Consider the following 14,150-nt stretch of genomic DNA (forward strand, 5'->3'; position numbering starts at 1 on the left):
TTCTGGTTTCCTCCTTCCTTCGGGTATGTTGAGAATATGTTTCCCCTCTCGCTCTTTCCGCGATTCTGCGATTTTGAAACTTCACCGCCAATTCGAAGAGTTCCTGCAATGTTCTTGGGTTTCTAATTTCAAAGTAATCTTGGACAGCGGGTAACAATCTTGGTAATATTATTTCAATAATCTCCGCATCGGGTTTCTTGCCATACAGTATATCCGTTAGCTTGATTTTTCGTAAAATAAAGTCCGTCAATTGTGCTGTATCCCGTTGATAAAAACTATATAGCTCGGCTTCCAGCCGTGCGCGATCTTTCACTATGGGGAAGGCCTTTACTAACGATTTTTTGAAATTTTCAAATGTATACGTCGGGCTTCCAAATTCACCTAGAAGAAATTTGCCTATATTTTTCCACCATAGCGCGGCCTGTCCTCTTAGTGCTGATGTGGCGATAGCAACTTTTTGTCTTTCAGGCACAGGATAGAGCTGAAAGTGGTTTTCTATACCTTCTAAAAATACGGACACCGAATTTTTTCCGTCGAAATAGACGTTTGGCTTGATTGATGCTCTCAAAGTCTGGACCAGGTATCCAAATCCTTCTAACTGCGTTGTCATTTCTTGGTGTTGTCCAGCGGCTTCCATCCAGTTTTCGGCCATTTCAGTTCGATAATTGTTCGGGCGCCAATATAACGTTGCGCGCCTCTAACTTGCACGCAACCAAGAGGTGACTGTGAAAGCTTGTATAAACCACAGAGTCTTGTAAAGGGTTTAAGTCCCTTTTTATTCAACGTACTAAATTACAATTGCGTCCTCTTGACGCTTACAAACTGTGCCAACTAGGCAGTCAAAATAAAAATAATAACCTGAAAAGAAAATAAAGACAAGATTCTAACTACGAGGCTCTCTAAAATAACTAACTCACCGCGTTTTACAAATACCGCCGCTAATTCAGCAGACTTGAAGCTCACTGGAACAATTGCAACTACTTCCCGCCAAGCACATAGGCCGCAACGCGGGGTTATTCAATTCTCGATTTCTACCTCCGCGCTCGCTAAGTAAGAATAACTCTCTCCGAACTCGTTTCCTTCTATTTAAATCAGAATACTTCCGCTGATAATTTGAATGCTTGCGCGTTCTACTCAAATTTACATATTCTGGCATTGGCAGTTCCAGGGGAAAGTAAGGCTTGACAGGAAAGATAGTTTAAACTTAAAATAAATGTTAGTTAAATTAAATATAAACCCTACACTGCAATTGAATATCTAATGTATTGTGTAAGTATCGTCTTTTATTACTTATAACTGTAGTGAAAATATTCATAAAAATTGCCGACTAGATATATTTTTAATTAGTCAAACTGGTGTACAGAACAGCCTCAGTTAATCGAAATAAGTGGGTTGGACTTGGATATCATATTTAAAATAATTATTGTTTCAAATAAACTGCTTATTATTAAGGCGCTGGTTTTATCTCGGAGGTAATTTATCCTGTAAAATGTCACAAATGTTAGGAGATTTTCTGTCTTTTTGCAAATAGATTTTCTATCTTCTTGCAACTAAATAAAACACGAATAAAGGGAAAATCCGAAAACTTGAAAATTTCTCTTATTTATTTATTTATTTATTTATTTTTTTAAATTTCTGCTGCAGTTGTTAGATTGTTTTCCATATTTAAGTAACTTCAGTGTTACCTTTCGTTAGAATTTATACCAAACGTATGCTGCAGAGTAATGCTATTTCAAAATCTAAAGCACAGTTTTGAACTCTGAATATGTCTTCAGTTTTTGCTAAACCTCTGAATCACTGGACACTGGAAAATATCGTTTTAAAAATGATAGAAAATCTCTCTCTGTTTTGTTTTTAGCCCAAAGAAGCGTTTGCTCAGAAGGCCTATTAATTTCGTTTTGGCATTTTGCGTCGATTTGCTATAAGCAGTGAATCACTTTGGAAATTGTTGCCACCAAATATTAGAACCCTGTGTTATATTTAAAGAAATTAAATAATGAAGAATCTGCATAAATGTACGTGTATTTCTCGCATTTTGATAAAACAACGATACCTAGAACCATCCAATTTTGAATAACGTACGTCTAGATCCGAATATGGCCATCTGGAAGCCCTAATTTGGAATTTGAAATTTGTTTGTCTAATTTCATATTTTGTAAAGCATTTATGAGTTTTTGATTAAGAAACTCAAAGATTTCAAAGCGAGAATGGCAACACTGTGCGGGGGGGGGGGGGTAAAATTTTTATCTCCAGCACGCGAGACTGTGTATCAGAAATTCTAAAAATATGCTCTTTAAAATATTTTGCGATATTGCTGTTGGATTTAATTTAACACACAAAACGTTAAAAACGTTAAAAACGCCCCTTTTGCCGTAGTATAAAATCTAAAAGCTTTCAAAATTTATATATATATATATATATATTATATCATTGTCTCTATATAATTTCGATAGTAAATGACCGCTTTTGTAAATTTAAAAACGTATGACTTAATGAAAAACTGTGCGGATTTCATGTACTGTATGTTCCTTCAAAATGTAAATCTTGATGTCATATAACGGCGTTGATTTGTATTTATAAAACTTCAGTAATTTATAAATGACCATCGCCAAGCTCAAACTATTAATCTATATCTTTTGTTATTGCCATATTTATTTTCTAAATGAATTTTGGATATTTTGCAGATGATATGAATCCATCAGAATTATTTTGCAAAAATCATAACTAAATTTTTCTTTATTTTGCAAAAATCATAACTAAATTTTTCTTAAAATCAAACCCATGCGCAACATTCAAATATGTTTTTCTCGAAGCGATGATTTCGCAGATTCGCAGTTTCGGCGTGGTGCGACGAAACGCACCATTAAAAGTTTCCATTAAACGCAAAGTTTCCATTAAAAAATATATACAGTATAATATATAGCTGTATAGTCACAGCTTCAAAAAATTGTTAATGCAAATTCCAGGTAGAAGAAGTTTCCTGAAATTTTACTGCTTTTTCAACGACAAAGCCACGAATTTTGCCATTTTGCTCTGCAATCAAATTACTTCTCTGTTTATTATCGATCATTACGTCACTTATTTTAATTAAATATAAATTTTTTTTACGTATTAACTATTTCACTCCGACAATAAATAGTATTTTCTAGCAAATCGGGCAGGGGAGATGTTGTACTCATAAAGATCATTATTTCATATTATGAAAACCGCACGTATTCCGTAATAATCCCCTCTTTTTTAAAAATTGATAATAATTAGTCCAAAGGGATTTGATTCCCGAAGGACTATTACTTTCGTTTTGGCATTTTGCGTTGGACTCCTATAAATGTTGGTTCACTTTTCAAACTGTTGCCATAAAATGTTAGAGCCCTGCATTATATTTGAAGAAATTAAATAATGAAAATTCTGTATAAATGTATGTATATTTCTCGCATTGTGATAAAACAACGGTATCTAGAGACATCCAATTTTGAATGACGTAATCCTACTGCGAATATGGGTATCTGAAATCCCAAATTTGAAATTTGGAATTTGTTTTATGATCGATTTCATATTTTGCAAAACTTTAACGAATTTTTGAGTAACAAACTCAACGATTTAAAAGCGAGCAATGGCAACACTCTACGGGGGGGGGACCTTTTTATCTCCAGCGCGTCGAACTGTGTATCGGAAATTCTCAAGATATGCTCATTTTAAAATTATTTTGCGACATTGCTATTGAACTAAATTTTATGGTTTAAGTGCAAAGAACATGATATTTAATAAATAAAGGTAACACACAAAACGTTAAAAAAACGCCGCCCCTTTGGACGTAATTTAAAATCTGAAAAAATTTCAGATTTTTTTAAATAATAATAACTTTATTGATAGTTTCTTACTCGTCTTTTATAAATCAAGATTTTGGCTTTCATATGCTATAATTAAGTGCAATATAGTCAGAAGACAGAATTGTGAACCCAGGCCCAAAAATTGAAGAAGAATAAATACAAAAAAGAAATCTGCAACAGGCAGTGCGAATCGAATAGATTAATACATGTTTAGTGGCTATGATTTACGAGGATTATCTCAGAGATTTACGAAGTAAATTATCTAACGCTAGGGGGAAAGCTGAAAGATTTTGAAGAATTTCGCTCACTGCATCTGGATCTTCTTGTCAGTCTTCTCGTGGAATCTTCATCAATATCTAATCAATTCAACATAATTGATGTTTTATTGTACTATTAAAATTTTAAATAAGCATAAAAATTTTTAAGATTGAGTACATTATATTTTGAAATAGTTACCACAATGCTCAATATACTTCTGCAATTTGTAAATAAATTTGTCCTTCCGTTAAGAGCTGGGAGCACGAAGCCCGTCTATCGCAAACTCAATAGAAGATTTGTGACTTAAATTAGATCTTCATTAAGATCTTCTATCGTAAGATTGAAAATAATTATCAGAAGTATTCATTTCAGGTTAGATTCGATTAGCTTAATGTAGTAAAGGACATATTTGATTATGAGAAAGTACGTAGGCCTATATGCCTGGACGGATGGATGCCTTCGTGGAGAACTTATTGGGGGGGGGAACTGGATCGTGTCCACGCTGCACATGAGGAAATCTACGAGAGTCCATACAGCCGGCTCGTTTGCCTGGAATCGAGCCCGGGTCGGGATACCAGTATTCAGCGACTTTACCTCTCAGCCATTGGTGGTTCAGAAGAATATGGTTGAATATGGCTTGGGCTGTCTGCTTAAATTGAAAGGATATCTAAAGGATTGAAAGGATTTGGCTCCAATTTATGTTGCAAATTTGAGTAAATCCTAAGATTGCAATGTACGTTGAACTTCAGCGGTTTCAACCACTCAGCTGCTAGATTTCCTAACATTTCCAGAAGCGGGTAGAGGATGATGAATGATCTGACAGGTGTAACAGCTTTACATATTATTAAAATCTTGTAGTTTAAATAATTTAAATAGATGAACATTGAGGTATTTGTGAATGGCAATATTTGAAACCAGACTCGAGTGCAACGTGCGACTCTCGCACAAAGAATGTAATTTATTTTTAAATGTTAGAATATGTTTTCTCTTCCTGTTTGTATGTCGCCATTTTTGAGTGTTAAATAAAAGTTATTGCTGTGTTCCATCATTGGAGTTGCTTCATTTCGCCAAAGAAGTATTACATTCTTAATTATTTTGGAGGCACCGACCGAGATCGAATAATCGTGCGTATTTTTATTTTATTAGTTCATCACTGAACGTAATATTAGTGATGCCAGATTATTACTTCCTGTTGATATTAAATTGCCTTATTTTATTAGTTCATCACTGAACGTAACTTCCTGTTGATATTGAATTGCGTTATTGTATTAGTTCATCACTGAACGTAACTTCCTGTTGATATTGAATTGTCTTATTTTATTAGTTCATCACTGAACATAATATTAGTGATATCAGGTTATTACTTCCTGTTAACACTGAACTGCCTTATTTTATTAGTTTATCACTTGAACGTAAACTTAGTGGTACCATTTTAATGCCGTTTCTACTAGAGCTCAAAGGAAAACAAAAATAGCTGAAGAGCAGATCTTGGAACCGATGAAGGAAGAAAATAAAGCATCCAGAGATGTTTTTGAAGAAGAAGATAATTTACCGGAACTAAATACGGAAGATGAAGCTCTCATGAAACTGGTAAAAATTGACTCAGAAGAAGTTGCACGACTTCAGCTTACTGATAAGGAACTGTCTAAAATCATCCAAGAAGTTAGAGAAGGTACATGCAAAAATGAAAACTATAGTCTGACAAGAAAAGAGCTTTTAGTTAAAAAAACAACTGATAAAATGGGCTTTGAAAGACAGCTTGTAGTTATACCTGAAAAACTCAAGTTGTCAATTATAAAGATGTGCCACGAAGGAACTTCTGGTCATTTGGGTGTCAAAAAGACCAAAGACAGATTTGCTAGATATTTTTATTGGACGAGGTGTTACAAAGAAACTGAAGATTTTGTAAGAACCTGCGATGCTTGTCAGCGCGCTGGAAAAGGAAATGACAAAAAGAAGGCTCCAATGACATTAGTACCAGTAATTTCCGAAATATTCACTAAAATAAATGTCGATGCTGTTGGTCCGCTACCTATTTCAAAGACTGGAAAAAAATATATTATTACAGCTCTGTGTATGTCGTCCAAATATCCAGATGCTGTTGCGGTGACAGACATTTCTTCGCCATCTGTGATTGATGCTTTCTTACAGGTTTTCAGTCGTATGGGTTTCCCAAAAGTGATCCAAACAGATCAGGGGACCTCTTTCGTCAGTGCTTTGACAGAGGAATTTTTGGAGCGTTTCGGAATTAAACATGTAAGAAGCTCTGTGTATCATTCGCAGAGTAATCCCGTTGAGCGATTCCATAGAACGCTAAAAAGGGTGTTAAGAGTCGTATGCATAAGAGCTACTTCTGATTGGGAGAATTATCTACCATCAGTTCTTTTTGCTCTCAGAACAGTCACACACGAAAGCACTGGTTTTACACCAGCAGAATTAGTTCATGGCAAAAACCTACGAACGCCAGTCACTTTACTTTATGAGCAGTGGCTAGAACCGATTGAAGAAAGTCATAATGTTGTCAGTTACGTTTTCGAACTTATTAATCGAATGAAGAAATGCCAAGAACTTGCCGTGGAAAACATGAAAGAAGCTCAACAACGGTGGAAAACATGGTACGATCGAAACGCAGTGAAAAGACTTTACTAGAGGAGATTTAGTTCTTGTTTTATCAACGAATCGTCAAAGTAAACTAGAAGTACAATGGAAAGGACCTGGAAAAATAGAGCAGAAAATTTCAGAAACCAATTATATTGTAAGTTTCGAGGAACAAAATGAGCCAAATCAAGTATATCACATTAACATGCTTAAACCATATTACAAAAGACCAGAAATGATTAATATGATAACTGAAGTGGAAGGAGACTTAGAAATGAACATTCCTCATTTACCTTCCAATCCAAGTATATTAAATTTCTCGGACATCATAGAGGAGAATGAACTCGATAAAAGGTTGAAACCCGAGCAAATAGAAGATTTGCGAAAGATTCTTTGGAAATATTCTGGTTGTTTTTCAAATAATCCTGGACTAACAAACTTAGTTTGTGACGATATTGAACTATTAAATAACGAACCAATACAAATAAAGCCATACAGACTGTCACCTCGACAGACTGAAATTCTCAAAAAGGAAATCCAGAAAATGCTCGATCTTAAAATTATAGAGCCGGGAGAATCGGACTATACATCTCCCATGATTTTGATAGAATCTTCATCAAAGGATCCTAGGCTTGTATTGATTATCGTAAACTCAATGCTGTTATCAAAACTGAATACTATCCTTTGCCTAATATTGAAGAACGTATCGAAACTGTAGCAAAAGCAAAATATATTACCCTATCAGATTTATCTAGAGGCTACTGGCAAATTCCGTTAACAGAAAGAGCCCAAAGATATGCAACATTTGTAACTAGTTTTGGAAGTTTCAGGCCTCTACGTTTACCCTTTGGATTAAAAAATGCCCCATATTTTTTTAGCAAAGTTATGACTAAAATCCTGGCTGGATGCGAAGGATTCGCTGTACCATACCTGGATGACATTGCCATTTACTCAGAAAACTGGGAAGAGCACCTTAAAAACCTAACTTCTGTTCTAGAGAGAATACAGAAAGCAAACTTACGACTAAAACCATCAAAATGTAAATTTGCACAAGATCATGTGAGATACCTAGGCCATGTCGTGGGACAAGGACAACGAACCCCGGATGAAGTAAAGATCCTGGCTGTGAAGAAGTATCCTACACCTAAAACCAAAACAGAAGTACGTGCTTTCTTAGGACTGGTAGGGTATTATCGCCAGTACATACCGAGATTTTCAGAAATTGCTTCACTCCTCACGGACGCTTTGAAGGGGGTAACAAAAAAAGGAAATATACAATGGTCTGAAGTATGTGACAAAGCTTTTAAAAATTTAAAAGAGTTGCTATGCAGGAAACCAATTCTGTATGCTCCCGACTTTGATAAAAGGTTTATTATACAAACCGATGCCTCAGACAATGGCATGGGTATAGTACTATGCCAATTAGATGATGAACAACATGAACATCCTATCTTGTATATAAGCAAAAAATTTACTAAATTTGAAAAGAATTATCGTACTGCTGAAAAGGAGTGCGCTGCTATCATCTACGCTATCAAGAAATTACATTTTTATCTGGATGGTCAGCAAGAATTCTTGATTCAAACTGATCATAACCCTTTGGTCTGGCTACAATCCAACGCCAAATGTAACTCTAGATTGATGCGTTGGGCACTCTTATTACAACCTTATAATTTTAATCATTCATCGCAAAGGAACTTTGCACAAGAACGTAGATGTTCTGAGTAGAATTAAGTAATATAAATATATAATAAGAGTATATACTAATATAATAAGAGTATGTAACCACGTTTAGAACTTATTTTATTATTTAATGTATGCTCAACTGATGTATTTGAACGATCTCCATTTCTTTTTATTTAAACGTGGTGTAAAAGTATTTATTTAAAACTTAAAATCTTTGGCCTGAAATTTGTAAATTTATAAGAGAAATTACCTTTACTCTTTAAGCAATTGAGCAAGCCGAGCTTATAAACTTTCAAATTTTTACAGAACTTTTCCCTTCGGTAAAAGTCTCTCCGTTGGGGGAGAGGTTGTAACAGCTTTACATATTATTAAAATCTTGTAGTTTAAATAATTTAAATAGATGAACATTGAGGTATTTGTGAATGGCAATATTTGAAACCAGACTCGAGTGCAACGTGCGACTCTCGCACAAAGAATGTAATTTATTTTTAAATGTTAGAATATGTTTTCTCTTCTTGTTTGTATGTCGCCATTTTTGAGTGTTAAATAAAAGTTATTGCTGTGTTCCATCATTGGAGTTGCTTCATTTCGCCAAAGAAGTATTACACAGGGTAGAGCAACATATCTCGGTAAGATGGATAGTGTTTAACACAACATTTTCGTACATGTTTTTTACTCGTAAACATTTTATATTTAAAAAAAATTAGCGAATAAACTACATAAATTAGATATTGTATGATGCAGAAAGTTAAAAGAAAATAAATGTATATATATATTAAAAGAAGTAAACAAAATAGCTAAAATTTTAGGAACAAACTGATTCTAAAGATTTATTATTCCCTATAATTTCATATAAAGGGCTATATGACAAAATTGTTACATTCTGAAAGTTTACCTTAAATAATTCACTTTTTAATCTGGAAAAAAATGTATGACAACCTTTCAAGATATATTCAGTTACCGAAATCTGAAAACTTCATCCTAGAATCTAACACTTAGAAGAAAAGTTTACTGTTAAAGTCTTCAATTTAATTCACTAACAGAAAAATATAAAAACTCATCGAAGGTTTAAAAGTGGTGCAGTCTGTTGGTTTTTTGATTCCATTTTACACCCGAAACTATTTTAAGACTAACAATTATGATGTCTATCAATGGCCGAGCGGATAATAGTGCTGATCAGTGGTAGTTCGACCTGTGTTCAAATCTTTCGCCATCCGTATTATGTTTAGAAGCCAATTTCCCTTAAGAAGTCTTCCATGAAAGCATCTTCCCTTACGCACAGAACTGAAGTGGGGTTTGTCATAAGCAATAAATTATAATAGCTTTGACATACTAAAAATAAAATATAAAGTCACCAGGGAAACTTCTCTATGAAGACCATCCATGGGTCCAGACGAATAGAAGTGGGGACCTTAAAGAAATGTTCAGTACTAATGTTTGTTTGGTGTCCGCCGAAAACAAAGGATAATTTTTACTTCAATATTTTTATTAACTAATAAATAGTTGCTGAAAATGTAATATGGAAACTTAAGCAGAGAAAATTAATGCAACTTATAGCTCTTAATAGAATTTTAAACTGACATAGTTAACTAACAAAGGTCATTAATAAATTATTTTTTTTATAAAGTTTTACTGGTAATTTTTCGTGAAAAGTATAATCTAAAAAAGAATAGAAAAAGAAAGATAAGTACCTTATCTATAAAAAAATTGCTAAGTTAATTGTGAGATTATTTTCTTCACTTTTGTTAATGTGATACTCTCGTAGTGAAAATTATTTCTTGTTTTATTTTAATCTCTTGTTCTGTTTTTTTTTTCTTTAAATTTATTAGTTAATAAAAAACATGAAAAAAAATTACCCTTCTTTCCATCTTGTGCTCACAAATCATTATAATATCCATTTATAAATATTAAAGTCTTAAAACTCATGTCTGTGATGTTATCGTCATACGATGATTTGTAGGCACTTTATTTTTTACCACGATATTTTCGACGACGATGTTTTTAAACATCGAAGTTTTTGAGCGGATTTGTTTTCAACGACGCTATTTTGTACCACGATATTTTAGAACTGCGATGTTTTTTCTTTGCTTTATTTTCTCCCATCTTGTTTTTTCTACGGCGTTTTCGTCCGCGGTGTTTTTGCCACGATGTTTTCGGCTATAACCATTTATTTACTACATTTTAAGGGAAAAAAAAGTGTTTTTCTAAATATTAAGAGCCAAATTGAAGAAAAAACACTTACTGTAATATTACTTTGTCATAAATTTAATACTTCAAGGTCACATGGAGACTTTTGCACTCATTTAGAATCCGATTTAAGAAAATAAAAATCTTGCAAATCTTGCAAAATCAATCTATCTAAACGAACAGGGCGAAACAGCCGTCCAGGGCATTTTGCAAAGCTCTCTTCTACTTCTTTTCAGTGTGGTACCATTGAGCCTGATGAGTATTATGTAAAGTATTTTATAAAACAACATAATAAATCTACATTTTTTCATTTTAATTTATTTAAACAAAAAAACAAAAAAAAAAAAAAATATTTCGCCTTTTTGTACATTTTTTGTCACTGTTTACGTGCTACAAAATAAAGCTGATACATTTTAAACCAGGGTATTATAATTATTTTTTTGAGGGAATTAGAAAAAGAGAAGGTTGTAAAAATTATTTTTATTACAAACTCAAACTGAATTAATTATATTTCGACGATAAGACCAAATTAATGCAATTAAATTATTTATCGATCTAATAATCAAGTTGGTAAGTAAAATATAGAATTAAAAATTCAGTTTTTTTTTCCATTGTAAAAAGAAAATCATTTTGATTGTTTCTTGCATCATGAAAGAGAAACTTCTTATCCATGCTTTAGAAATTATAGGAACATACAATAACTTCAAGATATTGTTTGTAAATGAGAGTACAGGTCTCAGATGTGAAAAAAGCCGTAAAAAATTTAAATAGGAAGTTTAAAATTTTGTTTATGCTTCTAATTTTACCTTTCAAAATCTTGAACTAAAAAGAAAATAATAAATAAATAAAACTAAAACTTGGTATATTTAAATAGTATAGAAAGGTGTGGCGACTGCCAAAAAGGGGGGACGAGGCACACGTCCTGTTCGCATCTGCATAAATCTTGCTTGTTTAGTACAGAAAAGCTTTGATTTTTTTTTTTTTTTTCTCCCCTCTCACTTGCGTAAATCCGACAAATGTTTCCCACAAACGAAATGGTAATAATTTTTATTATCACAGAAAAAGAATTAGCGTAATGAAAAAATTAAGCACTTTCTCGAGATGTTAAAAAGAATAATATGACACTTACCAACACAGATTTTAAGAGCCGCCAAAATCAATTCTGAAAACATCAAACTAGATATTAAATTCATGGTTCAGTAGCCGCATTCAAACTAGCTCCTTGTTGGTATTTAGGCCGCATTCAAAGTTAGCTTCTTGTTGGTACTCAGGCCCGAAAGATTCAAGCCGCATTCAACACTAGCTCCTTGTTGGCATACATCAGAACCTTTCTCTCTGATGCGTCAACTGCACGATAATATACGAAGCCAATCGTTCCTGCAGTAGTGGACTTCAGATCGCCAGTTAAGACGATGATAACTTAACCAATTGCGAAGAAGACTCGAGAAGAAGAATTATCTCTTTTTCTGTCACAAGTAGTGTCATAAAACACATTACTCCGTTCTTTTTCTCGCTGCTTTTATGGGCGTAAGAAGTGTCGTCAAATCGAACTTAAAAAGGAATGCTAAACTTTTGTTCAGCAGTGAGCGTAATTTGTTCAATACAACAGTGGATGCGCAAATACTTGTGAAGAGAATAGTCAAAATTTTTCTGCTAACATTGTTCACTTTTCGATTCTAACACATCATTTATGCTACTTTGAGCTGGTTGAAATTAGGTTTAATTTTAATAGTAAATATTCTTCGTAAAAGCATTTTTAAATGCGTTTAAAGAAGCATTTGACGCTTCGGATAATACGATGATTGGCAAAGATGACTGTATACGCCGATGGATCCGGGTTTAAATTCCGAACAAGCGTGGATATTTGTAACAATGTAGTGTCTTTATGAAATGGAAGGCACCTAAAATCCGCTGATCTGAAACTTCTCTACAGAAGCTGGAAATAGAGGAAGAAGTATAAAAGGCTTGAATTTTATCCCTGTATTATTCTTGATATAAATTACGATGGAATAGGTTAGAGAGATAGATCATACATACTTTGTCTAAATCAAATCTTCTTATCTTCAGAAATGCATTATAATTTGTAACCTTTTATTTACAAGGCTATATAAAACCAGTGGTACAATTTAATCTTCGAAAGCTTGGAACTGGATAATACAAATATCAAAACGGAACATTTAAAGTAAAATTCTATGTTATTTCCGATATATAAAATTTTAAGTGGACTTTTTTTAATGCTCTCAATACTCAGTCCAAATCATACTTTAAATACTGCTGCAAAGGGGGCGGGAAGAATGCATTGCACTTTTGAATACCGATGAAGAAGTCTTCTATTTCTACATTTAAAAAATTACAATAGAATTTTCCCTTAATAAGTATTAGAAAAGTAATGCACTTTTCGTTAGTCTTTTTTTTTTTTTTTTTTTTTTTTCCCTCCCTTATACTTCTAAATTCAGAAATCTTTTTTTTTCTTTCCCGTCTAATATTCTCTTTTTAATTCTGAATGACAAAAAGTGTTTCTTTTCATAGTATTCCCCACCTTTCGAAAAATGTAAGCAAAAAATGATTCATTGTTCAGAAGAGCACGACTTACTTCTGAAAAATATCCAGACCGAAATAAAGCTCTTAATGAATTCTGGATATTATAACAAAACTTTTAAATAAAATAATAGTGGAAAAAAAGGATATCTATTTCTTCATATACATCAGCATCTACTTTATGAATTTATATAGGTAAAAACAGATGATAACAGAATAACAACTGAAAGTATGGTCACGATTCTTAAGCAAAACGAATTCCGCCTCGGATTATAATACTTGGCGTCAAAAACTTCTTTTATCGCATAAAATAATGCTGGAAATCAGTGGCACACATTCATGACTAGCTGCAAAGCCTATAGAAAATATGTAACTGTTATTCTCGGTTACAAACAGTCTCTCCTGTCTAATACTTTTAGCTTCATATGGGGAAAATGTATCATAGGTATGTTTTTATTTTAAAAAGCTTTTACGTAATTTGCGAGTAACTCGTTTCACGTTTGAAATAACACACACAAGGATGCCACAGAATCCAAACCTGTTTGCATTACTGAAAGTAGACGAAGTAAAGTTACGTCTAAGAATACAAAGTTTAGAGATTACATATCGACACACTGATATCGATGCGTTAGTATGTTCAAACTTCCTTCGGCATAATTCTTATGGAGTGGTGATATGCTAAGCAAAGCCGTTAAATTCAATAATATATTATTTTTTGAAAAGCAACTGAATTCATATCATTGGAATTACTACAACGCATTTGCGATATTATAAGTCGGGCTTATCATTCTAAAGGATCCGATATAAGTAATTATAAATTAAAGATTCAGTTAATTTCATACAGTTTTTGCTGAATCTGTTGGTGTATCTTCCCGCTTCATCTTTATCTTGGAAATCCCAATCTAGCATTCAAATGTAAGATTTATAAATAATGGTGAATGCCCCAAAATTACTGAAATTACATCGCAAAATAAATAGCAGACAACGTCGCATACATTATCACGCAGAACTGTAAAACGCTTCAAAACTGATCTGCTCTTATCTTTGTGTATGCAA

The 14,150-nt window shown here is 33.2% G+C and overlaps 1 protein-coding gene across 1 annotated transcript in view; it reads right to left on the reverse strand.

Annotated features, from left to right (window-relative positions):
• The window catches only part of LOC118187792 (uncharacterized), a 31,231-nt gene extending 19,262 nt beyond the window's left edge, over positions 1-11,969 (reverse strand). The window contains exon 1 of the mRNA XM_035358067.2: positions 11,686-11,969. Coding sequence (XP_035213958.1) covers positions 11,686-11,749 — 64 coding nt within the window. The 5' untranslated portion in view covers positions 11,750-11,969. The remainder of the gene's footprint in view (positions 1-11,685) is intronic.
• Positions 11,970-14,150: the final 2,181 nt, after the last annotated feature.

The sequence above is a fragment of the Stegodyphus dumicola genome, chromosome 1 (genome assembly GCF_044657685.1).
Source record: "Stegodyphus dumicola isolate Sdum_Otavi_A_Nest chromosome 1, ASM4465768v1".
NCBI classification, from domain to species: Eukaryota; Metazoa; Arthropoda; class Arachnida; order Araneae; family Eresidae; genus Stegodyphus; species Stegodyphus dumicola.